At 46.5% G+C, this 15289-nt stretch overlaps 1 protein-coding gene across 1 annotated transcript in view; it reads left to right on the plus strand.

The window, feature by feature from the left end:
* LAMB1 (laminin subunit beta 1) overlaps window positions 1–15289 on the plus strand; it is a 74143-nt gene that overhangs the window by 25159 nt on the left and 33695 nt on the right. The window contains exons 13-19 of the mRNA XM_042964278.1: window positions 8922–9057; window positions 10565–10723; window positions 11564–11691; window positions 11925–12048; window positions 12736–12940; window positions 14119–14262; window positions 14474–14705. Coding sequence (XP_042820212.1) covers window positions 8922–9057; window positions 10565–10723; window positions 11564–11691; window positions 11925–12048; window positions 12736–12940; window positions 14119–14262; window positions 14474–14705 — 1128 coding nt within the window. The remainder of the gene's footprint in view (window positions 1–8921; window positions 9058–10564; window positions 10724–11563; window positions 11692–11924; window positions 12049–12735; window positions 12941–14118; window positions 14263–14473; window positions 14706–15289) is intronic.

Consider the following 15289-nt stretch of genomic DNA (forward strand, 5'->3'; position numbering starts at 1 on the left):
GCCCTCCTGACCTCTAGGAGCCGTGGGATGCTCGGTGTCTCTGAAGGAGGCGAAGTGCGTTCCCCTTGACTGTGAGGGGCCGACCATCGCTTTCACCTGGGGTCTTAGTGTTTGCAAAGATCGGTTGTCCCAAGTTAGCTTTGAAGCCCTCAAGTACATTTCTGTTTCTTGGCTTTTAATAGCGTTGTGGTTAGTTTTGTACTTTACAGTGTTTTTAAAATTTTGGAAACAATGTATGCCCATCGTTTAAAAGAAAAACGTTCCAACAGCTAAGGCAGATGTCCTGCCCTTCCCCTCCCCCACCCCCCATCCGCGGCTGCAAGTGCCACTGTTAGGAGTTTCTCATAGTCGAGAAACTAATAATAGAGATCAGAATACCTATTAAAAATGACAATATCTTGTCATCCTTTCATTTCTTCTTAGTTCCCTACAAATTTTAGGATCGGTTGTTCTAGCTCTGTGAAGAAAGCTGGTGTTACTTTGATAGGTGTTGCGTTGAATATGTAGATTACTTTGCATAGTATCGACATTTTCACAACGTTTGTTCTTCCAATCCAGGAGCATGGAATATTTTTCCATTTTTTTTGTGTGTGTGTTTTCTTCAATTTCTTTCATAAGCTTTCTATAGTTTTCAGTGTATAGATTTTTCACCTCTTTGGTTAGGTTTATTCCTAAGTATCGGTTGGTTTTTGGTGCACCTCTCATTTCTTTTTAAATAACATGTTAGATTTAAAAAAATACATTTCAACATGTATTCATGTGCCTCTTTCTTTTTAACAGCATGTATTCATCTACCTCTTCTTTTTTTCTTGGTATTCTGTCATGGGAAATTGCCACAACTTATCTCCTGTTTTTGTTTTTGTTTTTGTTTTTGTTTTTGTTTTGTATAGATGAGGTTCCCAGCAATGGAACGGCTAAGTCAAGTACATGTGTGTTTTTTATTTTTATAGAGATTGTTAGATTATTCTCCAGATTGTGCTAATATTTTTCCAGCCACCTGGTTACAAAAGCACATTTTTCCCCAGCCCCACCAGCAGTTGGTATACTCCTTTTTCACCAACCTAAAAGATGGAAAGTGAGGGGCACTTGGCTGGCTCTGTTGGTAGAATGTGTGACTCCTGATCTCAGGGTCATGAATTTGAGCCCCATGTTGGGTATGGAGCCTACTGTAAAAAATTAACTAATTAAAAAAAAAATGCACAGAAATTGAAGTCCCATTAAAAATTTTTTTTTAATGTTTATTTTTGGAAGCGAGAGAGAGCACAAGCAGGGGAAGGGCAGAGAGAGAGGGAGACACAGAATCCGAAGCAGGCTCCAGGCCCCGAGCTGTCAGCACAGAGCCCAATGTGGGGCTCGAACTCATGGATCATGAGATCCTGACCTGAGCGGAAGTCAGATGCTTAACTGACTGAGCCACCCAGGGGCCCCAAAGAACTCCCGTTTTGATTTGTGTTAAGAATCTTTTCATTTTCTTCTTCTTTCTGGTTTTAATTTTTTTTCCAACCTCTGAGTCTATTAACGAAAATTGCATGCAGTCACTTTTAGTTATCAAGACACGTTGGTATCCCTTGAACAGATGAGGTGCAAGCTCTACCAAAAATTAATCCCTGTACACATTTGGCAAGATGTAGATTTGTAGGAGTTACATGAACCACCTTTGAGTCAAAGAGAATGTTGGCCTCTGTAAGAGGGTCGGACTAAGAACATCTGGTAGAGACAGTGTTAAGTGGCGTCTAAGGGGATAGGCAGATGTTTCCTTGTGGCCTGAATCTCCCCTGAGAGAGCAAGCTGAAGTCATCAAGCAAGCTCCGTGTACTCCCCAAACTGACTGTCTTACAAGACTGTTTCCCAACACCGTCGTAGTCTGCTGGGAAGGAATGGGATTTTAGGCAGCAAGAACATGTTCTGTTTGGCGTCTGCATTTGGGTTGGTTCCATTCCAGACGCTGCAGTAAACTCAGTACAGCATGTAGCCTCTGGGACTCCAGTGTGAATTTCTGTTCTTAGAAAACCTCCAGAGGGGAGGAAGCAAGGACAGTTCCATAAAAGCAGGGAAGAAAAACTGCTAGTCTGCTTCTGGAATCACTCTCCGACTCTCCTTTGTGACTCCCAGAACACCTGCTGATTCCTTTAGTAATTGATTGCTCAATTCAAAGCTGTCATCATTCCTAAAATCCTTCTTGATTAGATGAAAGTGGCCTACATTGTTCTCCAAATGATGTCATGAATTCAGGAGTGTCCTATGTGCCTTTACCCTAAATGGTTTCTGTTACTTACACTCCCTTCCTCTGTTTCTCTATTGCACACACATTTCCTGTCTCTAAACTGCCCACACATGGCCCCTGACCTGTTCCTTTGTCTCTCCTGCAAGAATTTATAGAACTCAGACACTCTAATCAAGAGAGTTTATGAAGTAAAAAATTTTAGGGAAGATTTTAAAGCAGGTAATTTGATCTTCCTAGCATGATTGATGAGATACCCTATTTTTTTGGCATCACTGATGAAAAAAAAATAAGAGCCTTTTTTTTTTTAACGTTTTATTTTTGAGAGAGGGAGCGAGAGAGACTGAGTGTCAGTGGGGGAAGGGCAGAGAGAGACAGAGGAGACACAGAATCTAAAGCAGACTGCAGGCTCTGAGCTGTCAGCACAGAGCCTAATGCAGGGCTCGAACTCACGAACTTTTGAGATCATGACCTGAGCCAAAGTCGGATGTTTCACTGACTGAGCCACCCAGGCACCCCAAAAATAAGAACCTTTAAATATTTCTCTACCTCTGTGACTCTGCAGTGTTTCGTAGCGATCCTTTTCGAAGTTTGCCCCCATGAGGACTTTCCCCATGAGGACTTTCTCTAGGAGCCCCATACAGTGATAGAAGATCCAATTAAGTCTTGGGAAACACCAATTCTGCTAGAAGAATGCTTGGTGCATAGTGGGCACTGAGGAGAGATACTTGCTGGGTGATTGTTTTATTGCAGCCATGCATAAATATCTTCTACCTGGTAATATTCCTTTGCTCTGCCATAGGTACATGGTAGGTAATGGAATAAACGTTGATCAAGAAAAAGAATTTGAGAAACAGAAGATATTTATGAGATAAAAACAAATTATGCACTCTTTTGGACAGGCAGTCTCTGGTTGTGACCCCAAACGTTCCTCAGGTACTTTGGCCAGGAGCAGAATTAAACGTGAAAACCATGTCAAGTGGAAAAATGTTTTGTGTAATGAGTCAAATGGTTTTGTTTGTGTGGAATAAAATTTTAGCAATCCAGGTCGATCATGTTGACAGGTAATCTGAATTGTGGAATATTTTAGAGAAGACCCATTTTAAGCAATGTGGGTTAAGCCAGGCTAACGAAGCTTTGCCTAGTAAATAACCTGCTTTAATAAATAGGAATGGTTGCTAGGTAAATGCTACTTGCAAGTGTTGGAAAACATTGAAAAATAGAAACGATTTTATAGCATCCTTTAAAATTTATTGCCTCGGTTAAATTTAGAGCTTTGGTGTCTGGCTTGAAGCCCACCACTCTTTTGAAGATTTCTGCTTCCTGAACTGATGACCCCAACCTTCCTTGGATGTTTCAACAACACATTACTTCTGTACTGCTTTCAGCACTTAGTGAATTCTGCTCTGTGTTATCGCTATTTGTATTTTAAAGGTCTCTAGACAGAGATTGGGTCTTTTTTTTTTTTTTTTTTTTTTGAGAGAGAGAGTGTGCATGTGCGAGTGGGGGAGGGGCAGAGAAAGAGGGAGAGTGAGGATCTCAAGCAGGCTCCACGCTCAGTGCCGAGCCCCGTGGGCTCAATCTCCCGAACCATGAGATCATGACCTGAGCCAAAATCAAGAATTGGACGCTTAACCAACTGAGGCACCCAGGCACCACACAAAGGATTGTGTCTTGTTTGTTTTCTCATCCTTCTCCATACTCAGCATCGGGGGCCTTGTGGATGCCCAATAAGTGAGGAGCTGAAATTCATTATACTTTGAAACCAGAGCAGAAGTTAATCCGTGTTTTCACCCGTGTATTGAGTGATAATGGTATCTCACCAGTTGTTAATTACTGTGGTGGCTGGATGTAAAGAGATTATAGAACACATTTAAGAAACTATCCTCATTGGTTAGGAGGCTGGGAGAGAAGGCCTGGACTGCTGGACCCTGGACTGCTGACTGCTGATCAGTGTGGAATCAGAATTATGGAAGAGATACCAGTGTTGAATAGAGTGGTGGTTCTTACGAATGATGATGTTTTCCCGTTTTTTGTGCCTAATTTCTTAGTAATAGAGAAAAGTTGAAACTAAACAGTATTGTCTCTGCTCATCGCTATTTAAATGAAATAGAATTTCCCTTCCAGTAGAATTTTTGTAAACAAGTGGCTAATTTCTACATTTATGGGAAATCTGTTTTTAATAATCTAGGCCTTTAGCCACTGGAAAAAAAAAATTGGTCTTGTATTAGTTTTCTTTTGCTGGCATCGTAAATTACTGCAACTTCGTGGCCTAAGACAACATAAGTTTATTATCTTACAGTTCTGTATGTCAGACACGGCCAGCCTTTCTGGAATAAAATCAAGATGTTGGTAGGGCTGTGTTTATGTCTGAAGGCCCTAGGGGAGAATCTGTTTCCTGCTCATTGGAGTTGTTGGCAGAATTCAGTTTGTTTCAGCTATAGGAGGAGATTCCTGATACCCTGCTGGCTGTCAGCTAGGGGCCATTCCCAGCTCCTCGAGGCTGTCCACATCCCTTGACTCACAACTCCCATCTTCAAAGCCAACAACGGTGGGTCAGATCCTCCTCAAGTCCCATCTCTCTGACCCACTTCTCTGCCTGCCTTTTCCACTTTTAAGAAATCATGTGATTAGATTCAGCAACTCTGGATAATCTCCCCATCTCAAGATCCTTAACCTCAGTCACATCGGCAACCCCCCTGGTGCCATATGAAATCACCTATCAGCGGATTTGGGGGATAATGATCAGTTATTATTCTTGGGGGGGGCCGTTATTTCTGCCTGCCACGGGGGCTGACTTATTTTGCCGTCCATCATTATTCTACCTTACTGATGCAGCAAATGGAACCTGTATCTAGTTATAGGGAAATTTCGTGGTATGGGGGTCAAGTGTACCATTTCTGCCTGATAGGGTTTTTACTTGAACACAAGAAGGATGATTACATGTAATCTTTTGTCTCACTATGGAGGAGGCAGGATTTGAGCTTCATTTTGGAAAGCTGAGAGAGGTTTGAGAGGTGTGATGGGTGGGCAGGAGGACCTTCCAGCTGGGAGGGGGAAGACAGGCAAAGGTCCGGAGATAGAGTGAGTGTAACATATGCTCAAGACCTGGTCTGACCGTGACCGTCTCCGCTCACATTCCCCCTCTTTCAGCCTGTCATTCCTGTCCTCTCTTTGCCTGTCAGGATCCCCTGCCACCTTCAGAGCATGGCTTCTATGATGCTCCTCATAGAAGCCTCCTCTATGGATGCACCCTCAACCAGGTGAAGGGTGGCTTCCTCTGCAGCCTATATCTTCACTGTAGCTCTGTGTAGGTACTCAGTGCATTTTGCTTTGCTGCAGTGGTCCCTTACTTTACAGTTTATCCCCTGCCCCCCCCCCAGTTCGACTGGTAGTTCTTCAGGGCAAAAACTATTTTCCTCCCATTTTTCCTTCTCCATATCCTTCAGAAATAATAGACTCGCCAAGGAGGTATAGATGGATTCAGAGGAAAAGTGACAGCGGGCGAAAATGTGAGGGTGTTGGCACCAGGGCCAGTATTGGCTCCATAAGTACTTGTGAAAGAAGGTGAGGGGTCTGGCTCACCGGAAAACAAAGGGTGGCCACCAGAAAGAGTAGCAGTGGTCTTCAGAGGATGGTTGTGGAGGCTGCTGGAAACCAGGCAGAGGCATCAGGAGTTGTGGGAGGCTGGTAGAGGGACAGGTATGGCACGATGACATGCTGGACGGTGGTTGTGGCAGTGACAGCAAGATGACACTTCTGAGCTGAAAGACCTCTCGAAATAAGACTTGGATATCGAGGATGAAGGACAAGGAAGGTCTGTCTCGCCCCAAGTCAGAAGAATTTTAAATGTGGCAGTAAGAGCAGAGCTGAGGGTAAGTCAGTGTGAGAGGTGACGAGGTGAGTTAGAGATGACAGCGGGATGGCCGTGGTCCCCTTCGTGGCTGGAAATGGACGAGTCGAGCAGAGCTGAGTGAGGGCCAGAACCTAGGTGCATAGAGGCAGGTGGAGCCACAGGAATGCATTCACTAGAGGAGTAAGTGTCCAGTGGAACCAGGCCTGTCGGAGACCACGCTTCACGTCTGTGGGCACAGAGGCACGTGATCGCCAGGGCAGATGTTACGGGAACTCCTTCCATGTGACCGGGTTCTCGTGAGTGGTTTCGTCTTCAGAATTAGGAATCCTGCGTCTGCTCGTCTTTATCCTTCACCGTCATTTGCTTGTTCTCTGGTGATGGCAGGTGAGGAATCGAGTTGTTTTCTTCTTTGGCGGTTCCTGTTTTACACATTCATTCCCTCAGGAAGGAAGGATTTTCTCTTGTCCGTATGACGTAATGCCCGATGCCTAAGTTTTTGAAAATGACTCTGTTGGTGGACTGTGCCAGAAGATGGCTAGGTCCCAACTACAGCAAGCATTCCTCCTCTGGGAATTGGCTACAGGAGGGTAAGTACTCATGCCTCTGGGTTAGAAGCCATTCATGTGATCTGCAGGAAGAAGACTTTGCGGGGGACCATGGCAGGGCCGTTGGGGACATTGGTAATAAGCCTGGAAGCGTTCCGTCTTCCCATGAGTTGTAACTTGCCTTAGGTACTTGGTTTAAAATGCACTTTGGGAGGCACCTAGGTGGCTCAGTCAGTTGAGCATTTGACTTGATAGCAACCCAGGTCACGATCTCATGGTTGGTGGCATCAGGTCCCGCATCCGGCTCTGTGATGACAACGCGGAACCTGCTTAGGATTCTGTCTGTCTCTCTCTCTTCCCCTCCCCCACTTGCACGCATGCACTTTCTCTCAAAAATAATCATTTAAAAAATTAATTAAATAAAATGAACTTTGGGATGAGGAAAAAATTTGAACTCTGGGAGTGGGTTTAAAGTAACAATTCCAAACCCCATCTTGACTTCAACAAAGTAAAAAATGGCCACCTATAATTTGGTTTTACCTTGTGCACAAGAGAAAGGAGACATAGCCTGAGAACAAACCAAATATGTTCTAGTCTATCCAGAGGGCTTTATTTGAAACAACATGTCAAATTAAAAAAAAAAAAAAAGTTTGGGGTGCCTGTGTGGCTCGGTCAGTTGAGTGTCTGACTCTTGATTTCCCAGGGTCAGGGGAGTAAGCCCGTGTCGTGCTCCACGCTGAGTGTGGAGCCTGCTTGGGATTCTTTCTCTCTCCCTCTCTCTTTGGCCCTCTCCCCTGCTTACACTTTATTTCTCTCTCTCTCAAAAAAAAAAAGTTCTATCATTTACATTAAATCTATTTTATTTGTTCATATTTTGTATTCAGAATGCCTATCCCTACGCATTCTGTTTGTTCAACCAGTGTTTGAGTGTGATTGGTCTGCAGAGGGCTGCGCCAGGTCCCAGGAGGGGGACAGGGGCGTGACCGAGGTGAAGGAGGCATGGTTCCGCCTTTCAAGCAATCTGCCATCTGGTAGAGGCTCAGACGGATCTAGAGAGAAAGTGTCAAGAGAGAAAGTGATAACTGTCTTGACGGTGCAGGTAGAGAAAGCACCATGTGAGAATAGCGGGGGACCAAAGCAGACGCCATGACAGAGACGAACTGGGCTTGGAAAGGCAGGTAGGATTTGAAGACCGGTTCTTGCTTTAATGACCAGTTACTACGTGACATGCTTTGTTGTACGTGTTGTGACTACATCGTTTCTCCTGCAGGGAGGTGGTGGCAGGAAGGAGAAGGTGGTTCATTCTCTGGGGTGGAGAGTGATGGTCAGGAGATGTGACAGCAGGAGTCCTTTGTGAGCTGAATCTTTGAAAAATAGGTGGCTCTCTGCTGGGTGGATAAGACACGAGGGTATTCTCGGCTACTGGAACAACGTAAGCCAAGAGAAGGGGTCATGAATCACCCTGTGCGTTGCAGAAATCATTCATATGGTTGGAGAAGCAAGGGGAGTGGTGGGGCTGGAAAGACAAGGGCCAGGCTATGGAAGGGCCAGCAGGAAGTGATGTGGTCAGTGCATCTTAGGAAGGTCATTTGGGCAGCTTTGCGGGTGGTGGTGGTTTAGTTTGGGAAGTTGGAAGACTGGCAACAAGAACACTGATGGGAAGACCGATTTTACCGTGAGTGAGAGAGCGCAGAAAGGCATAGCCCAGCTGGTGTGAAGAGCGAGACAAAGCGCAAGATCCTAGACCAAGAAATCACATAATCGGGCTCCTCCTTAGTTATGAAAGACTTGAGAGAAGAGCTTCTAGGTTTCTGACTTGGTTGACCTCGTGGCTGGTGGTGTCCTCTCCCCAGTAGAGGACAGGGGAGGGATGGAGTGTTGCCCTTTGTGATCTGTCATTAGCCGCTGGGACAGCTACGTTGGAACCATCCTTCTGGGAGTCGGATATTTGTGTCTGAGGCCCAGGAAAGAGAAATCAGGCATAAGATACAAGATACCAAGCAAACACATTGGTGATACCTACAGAAAACCTCAATAAGGTGTGAATGGAGCACAGTGAAGAAAGGCGAGCAAGATGAAACCAAAAGAACCAGCTCATGGGGAGCCTGAGCTCCAGAGTTTGCAATTAATTCGTAGGCAGTAAATTTTTTTTTGCACGTACTTACTTTCTGAAGGAAATAAGTAAACGCTACCTGAACATTTCACCCATTTGATGTTAGTGGGAAATGTAGACGCGTGTCTGGTGGGTTCATCTGCAGATGGGGTGGCACAGCTGACTTGGCTTTGCCCCCCTTTGCAGCTGTTCCCCTGAATCGGGCCAGTGCGCATGCCGACCGCACGTGATCGGGCGTCAGTGCAACGAAGTGGAGTCTGGTTACTACTTCACCACCTTGGATCACTACATCTACGAAGCAGAAGAAGCCAACTTTGGGCCTGTAAGTAGGGGGGTGCTGGGCAGATGGGAAAAGCCATGTTTGGGGAGCAGTAATGGCATATGCACAGTTCATAAGGAGTCCGTATAAAAAGTATTTTTACAGCTCTTGTCAGTGGTGGGATCAGGACCATGCCTTCTTGGAAGCTGTTCTATTTATTTTTAAGCTTATTGATTTATTTTGGGGGTGGGGGACGGCCACGAGCAGGGGAGGGGCAGAGAGAAAGAGAATCCAAAACATGCTCTACACTGTCAGCATAGAGCCCGAGGCAGGGCTTGAATCCACGAACCATGAGATCATGACCTGAGCCAAAACCAAGAGTCAGACGCTTAACTGACTGAGCCACCCAGGAACTCCAAGCACAGTCCTATTTCAAGCCAAGTAAATCTGTAACTCACAGAGACTTTGGAACATCATTAATAATGCTTCTGGTAGGTTTTTTGGCAGGGAGGGGTGAGTAGTTGTTTTTCATTGGTCCACTCCTCTACTTATGCTCCAAAGTTCTTGTTGATCTAGTATAGCAAATACTCAGAGAAGACATTGCTTTCTGTTGCTGTCATTAGCCATCCCAAAATTCAGTGGCTTGAATGTACGTCTGGCACTTCAGCTGGGGTGGCCAGAACAGCTGTAGGCTAGCTGGGCCTTTTTTTCCACATGACCCCACCCCCAAGAAGCTGCCTTGAACTTCCTCACAGCATGGTGGATTCAAGACCATGAGACTTATTACATGGGGTCTGGCGTCAAGGAGGAGGAAAGAGAGAGACACTGCCAGGTCTCTTAAAGACTGGGCTCCGAAGTTTCAGAGGTCCCTTTCTCAAATTCTCTTGGTCAGAAGTCACAAGCCCAGAGTAGATCCGAGGGCAGGGTAACACAGGTTCCAACTGTTGGAGGGAGAGCTGAACGCCTATGCATAGAGAGAATGAAGCACTTTGTCTTTGGAGGCAACTGATCACAGTGGTTCTACGTGATCCTGTGAACACACTCAGATGGGTGCTTGGGGTAACAGAAACTGATCGATTTTTAGTCTCGGTGACCGTCAGAATGAACTCCTCTGCGGTGAGCCCTCGTGATGATATGAAGTTTCTTCGCTTGTACTTGGAGCTTGAAACGAATGCCAGTGAGAAAGGCAAATACATCCACTGGATACTGGACGAGCCTTGTAGAAAATCTGGGAAATGGCTCGTCACTCCTCGGCTTGCTTATGAAAGCATTTGGGACATTCCCCCTCCTTCCTTTAGGCTCATTCCTGATTATATCATAGAAGGTGTCTTCCAGGCCCTCGGAGCCTCATCTCCAGTGTTCCAAGACTACCTCAACCACAAAACCAAAGGGAAACCGATTCCTCTTTATATGTCAAAAACTTACACACTCTACTGAAAAACGTGACTGCAAGAGATGGGTGTAATGCCTATGGTTTGGACCTTTGGGTGACTTCAGATTTCTTTAACTGTCGTATTTATTTGAATTCCATTTCAAGTAAAGCCTAACTACTGCCCCCCCCCGTCCGCAGGGGATCAGCATCGTGGAGCGGCAGTACGTTCAAGACCGGATTCCTTCCTGGACGGGAGCCGGCTTCGTCCGAGTGCCTGAAGGGGCTTATTTGGAGTTTTTCATTGACAACATACCATATTCCATGGAGTATGACATCTTAATTCGCTATGAGCCACAGGTAAACCTTCCGTGGACTATCGGGGGTGGTAGAAATCTCTTCTTCTAATGGACACGGTTTTTGTGAAATGTGGAGGTTGCATTAGCGTAGAGGAACCCCTCTGACTTCATACCCCCGTGGAAGTGAGAATGTACATTTTTCTCGAATTAAGCTTCGCAAACTTTTAGTGATTCGTCGTTAGGCGCTCAGCCTTGCTGACGCCTGAGGTGGTGATGTGTGAGACCCCCTCCTTGACGTCACAGCCTGCGTAGCCCAGGCTTGGATACATACCCCACCTTTAGCAAAAGGCTGAAAGTGGAAGGTGCAAGACCAGAGAGGCAGACAGTCCTGGAAGACAGGCTCACAGCGGCCCAGCTGTGCCAGCGGGTGCCAACACGTCCCATAAAGAATCGGTTCTAGGCCTTAAGACAGAGATGGAATTTTGACATAAAAGGAAGTGAGGAACGGTGTGGCCAGGGGGAGAGCTTTGAGAGTGTGGAAACGCAGCTAGATAAGGGCATAGGATTGGCAAGGATGCTAGGATCAGCAAATGGGCTTGGACACTATATTAATAGGGGTTTGAGCAGGGGATTGTCCTGATCTGAGCTGTGTTTCCAGACACAGCTGGAAAGAGGACTGGGAAAGGCGGGGAGCGTCGGGAGGCTGTGTCTCATCCTGGTGAGACGAGATTAGGGCTGGAGCTAAGACAAGAGCAGAGGAAATGGTAAAGAGGGAAAGGAAATGCAAGCAAGTGTTTTTCATTTAAACTTGGCAAATGACCGATTGGGAGAGGTCTTTGTAAACAGACAGGCAGCAGCGGCCAGTGTGGATGCTCCTTTGATGGCTTGCTGCTTCTTCTAGCTCCCCGACCGCTGGGAAAAAGCTGTCATCGTGGTGCAGCGACCTGGAAAGATCCCAACCAGCAGCCGATGCGGTAATACCATTCCCGATGATGACAACCAGGTGGTGTCCTTATCGCCTGGCTCAAGGTCAGTGTGACACTGGTTTGCAGCTCAGGAGAATGAATATGCAAATTGTTTTTTTGTCCCTGGTATCTTGCCTTGTGTGTTGTCCAGTTAGCATTTCCGAGCCACAGCCAAACATGGGCAATTGCCTTTCTTCCTTGGCAAGGATCTATGTAGATCTTCGACTGATGGATTGATGGATTGGACACTTAAAAGCTGACTTTCTGTTGTTATTTTTCCCTCTCGTTTTGGGGCAGGTATGTCGTCCTTCCGCGCCCCGTGTGCTTTGAGAAGGGTGTGAATTACACGGTGAGGTTAGAGCTGCCTCAGTACACGTCCTCTGACAGCGACCTGGAGAGTCCCTACACGCTTATCGACTCCGTAAGTGGAAGGTCATTTCTGACGTGAAGGTCATGGGGGAAAGGCTGGGCAGAGAGGGTTCATCTATTCCCCCAGAGGATTTGATGGAGGGGTAACATGGAGAGCTTAGGTACAGTCATTCTTTCTTGCCTCCAATGCCACTTTGCTTATTTATTTTACTTTATGTTATTTTATGTTTGTTTTTTTGAGAGAGAGAAAGATCACACACGAGCAGGGGAGGAGGAGTGGGGGTGCGGGGAGAGAAAGAGAGAGAGAGTGAATGAATGAATCTTAACTAGGCTCCACGCCCAGCACAGAGTCCAGCTCCCGTCTTGATCCCACGATCCTGGGATCATGACCTGAGCTGAAATCAAGAGTCTGATGCTCAACCAACTGAGCCACCCAGGCGCCCCTGATTTTAATAAAAACTCTGCCATCTGGAAAGGATTTACTCAAGCTGATTGTTGATGAAAATAAAAAGTATCTTAAAAATGGCATTGCAAAAGCCATCAGGCTCTGTAAGGTATCTCTAAATTTTTTTCTGGCAAGACTATTTACGAGCGAAGAGGTATTTACTGTATTGAATGAGTCCGAGTGTTTTCATTGCCGGAGTCAAAAAAGCATTTGGGGCTTTCACGTGTTGGCTCTTTTCAGTTGACGACACAGACACCACCGTAAGAACGCTCTGCTGTTCCTCTTTCTCCGCAGCTTGTTCTCATGCCGTTTTGTAAATCACTGGATATCTTCACTGTGGGAGGATCAGGGGACGGGGTGGTCACCAACAGTGCCTGGGAAACCTTTCAGAGATACAGATGTCTGGAGAACAGCAGAAGCGTTGTGAAAACACCAATGACCGACGTGTGCAGAAACATAATCTTCAGCATTTCTGCCCTGTTACACCAGACAGGCCTGGGTAGGTATCCCCAACCCCTCTTTCTTGACAGCTAGGAGTACTTGGCACCGCGAGGTGTGTTGGAAGGCATGCCCTCTAGTTCTGTGGCAGGCAGGTGGCAAGCACAAAGGAAGTAGTGTCTCAACTGTGATTTGTCTTTTCTCTTTTTTTTCTTTCTTTTTTTTTTTTTTTTTTTTTTTTTTTTTTGAGAATATTTTAGTGGTGGGGCACCTGGGTGGCTCAGTCGGTTGAGCATCTGACCCTTGGTTTCGGCACAGGTTAGGGTCTCCTGGTTTGTGAGTTCGAGCCCCACGTCGGGTTCTGTGCTGACGGTGTGGAGCCTGCTTGGGATTCTTTCTCTCTCCCGCTCTCTCTGCCCCTCCCGTGTCTCTCTCTCTCTCTCTCAAAATAAATAAACTTTAAAGAAAAAAAAAAACAAAGGAATATTTCAGTGATAGAGCACCACTATTTTAGTGATAGATGCAATCAATATTCAGGAAATACACACGGTGACGAGGGGCAAAGCCATGAGGACACTGCATTTCTGTAGGCAGGTGGGGACTTGGGATGGAATCAGGGAGCATCATACTACTGAAGTTTGCTTTTCTCCCTGAAAGGTCATACCGCTCCCAAAGGTCACTGGCTTTTGTCTACGGTCCTGTGCTTATTTGACCTTTGAAGGCAAGGGGAGAAAAACCTTAATGACCTCCTTCCGAGAAAAACTGCTTTTATCTGCCAACTCCGTCTCCTGTTGGTTCCCGCCTGCTCATCATAGGGATGACATTGTTTGAAATGGGAATTCTGAATAAGCCAAGGTGGTGAAGGGGAAGGATCAGGGCAAGCCCAAGGAAAGGGGTGGTCCAGTTCACAGCCAGTGTGACTGGCTACATGCATTGCTTTTTTTATATATATATAATGTTTTAAAATCTTTATTCATTTTTGAGAGAGAGAGTGTGTGTGGGGGGGGGGCGGAGGGCAGAGAGAGAGGGAGACACAGAACCCAAAGCAGGCTCCAGGCTCTGAGCCATCAGCACAGAGCCCGACGTCAGGCTCGAACTCACATAACACGACATCATGACCTGAGCCGAAGTCAGACGCTCAACCGACTGAGCCACCCAGGCGCCCCATGCCACGCTCCTCTCTCTCTCCTGGGGTTGGCTGCTCCGTGTCTCAGGTTCTGACCTCTCTCTCCCCTGCAGCTTGTGAATGTGACCCCCAGGGCTCCTTAAGTTCCGTCTGCGATCCCAATGGAGGCCAGTGCCAGTGCCGGCCCAACGTGGTTGGAAGAACCTGCGACAGATGCGCCCCGGGCACCTTCGGCTTTGGCCCCAGTGGCTGCAAACGTACGTTAATCAGAATTGTCACGTATCCGTTGAGATGACCTGGGAAATACCGAGCTGGGCTTTGTGGCTTTGGAAGGCAGGGCTTCCCTCCGCAAAACCCATCGCCTGAGTCATGAGCGTTCTGAACCGGGCACGGGGATGCTTCTGTTTGGGGGTGTGTTTGCATTTAAGGAGTTTCTCAAGGCGGTTCCACCCTCGCCTGTTCCTTCAGCTTGTGAGTGCCACCTGCAAGGGTCCGTCAACGCTTTCTGCGACCCCATCACTGGCCAGTGCCACTGCTTCCAGGGGGTGTATGCTCGGCAGTGTGACCGGTGCTTGCCCGGCTACTGGGGCTTCCCCAGCTGCCAGCCCTGCCAGTGTAACGGCCACGCCGACGACTGTGACTCTGCCACCGGGGCGTGCTTGGGCTGCCAGGACTACACCACGGGGCACAACTGTGAAAGGTACGTCCTCACCGCCTCTTTTTTTAGTTTTTTTTTTTTTTAATGTTTATTTATTTTTGAGACAGAGAGAGACAGAGCATGAATGGGGGAGGGTCAGAGAGAGAGGGAGACACAGAATCCGAAACAGGCTCCAGGCTCTGAGCCGTCAGCACAGAGCCTGATGCGGGGCTTGAACTCATGGACCGCGAGATCGTGACCTGAGCTGAAGTCGGACGCTTAACTGACTGAGCCACCCAGGCGCCCCTTTTTTTTTTTAATTTAAATTTTTAATATCTCTAGAGGAGTATAGATGTCTAGAACACGTATAACCAGAAAAGAGTAAACGTGAAGGTCTAACATTTCACATTATCTTACGATGCAAATCACAAAAAGTTTTTATTGTGTCATCATCAGAAATTATAACCACTGCTGGATGTACATATAAGATTATTGCTGCATGAGCATTTTTGGAGTGATCAACTCAGCGGATTTTTAGTAATCCAAAACTTCACAAAATCCCCTTTTTTAATTTTTATTAAAAAAAGTTTTTTAATGTTCATTTTTGAGAGAGAGAGCAAGTGGTGGAGGGGTAGAGAGAGAGGGAG

This window comes from Panthera tigris, chromosome A2 (genome assembly GCF_018350195.1).
Source record: "Panthera tigris isolate Pti1 chromosome A2, P.tigris_Pti1_mat1.1, whole genome shotgun sequence".
Lineage (NCBI taxonomy): Eukaryota > Metazoa > Chordata > Mammalia > Carnivora > Felidae > Panthera > Panthera tigris.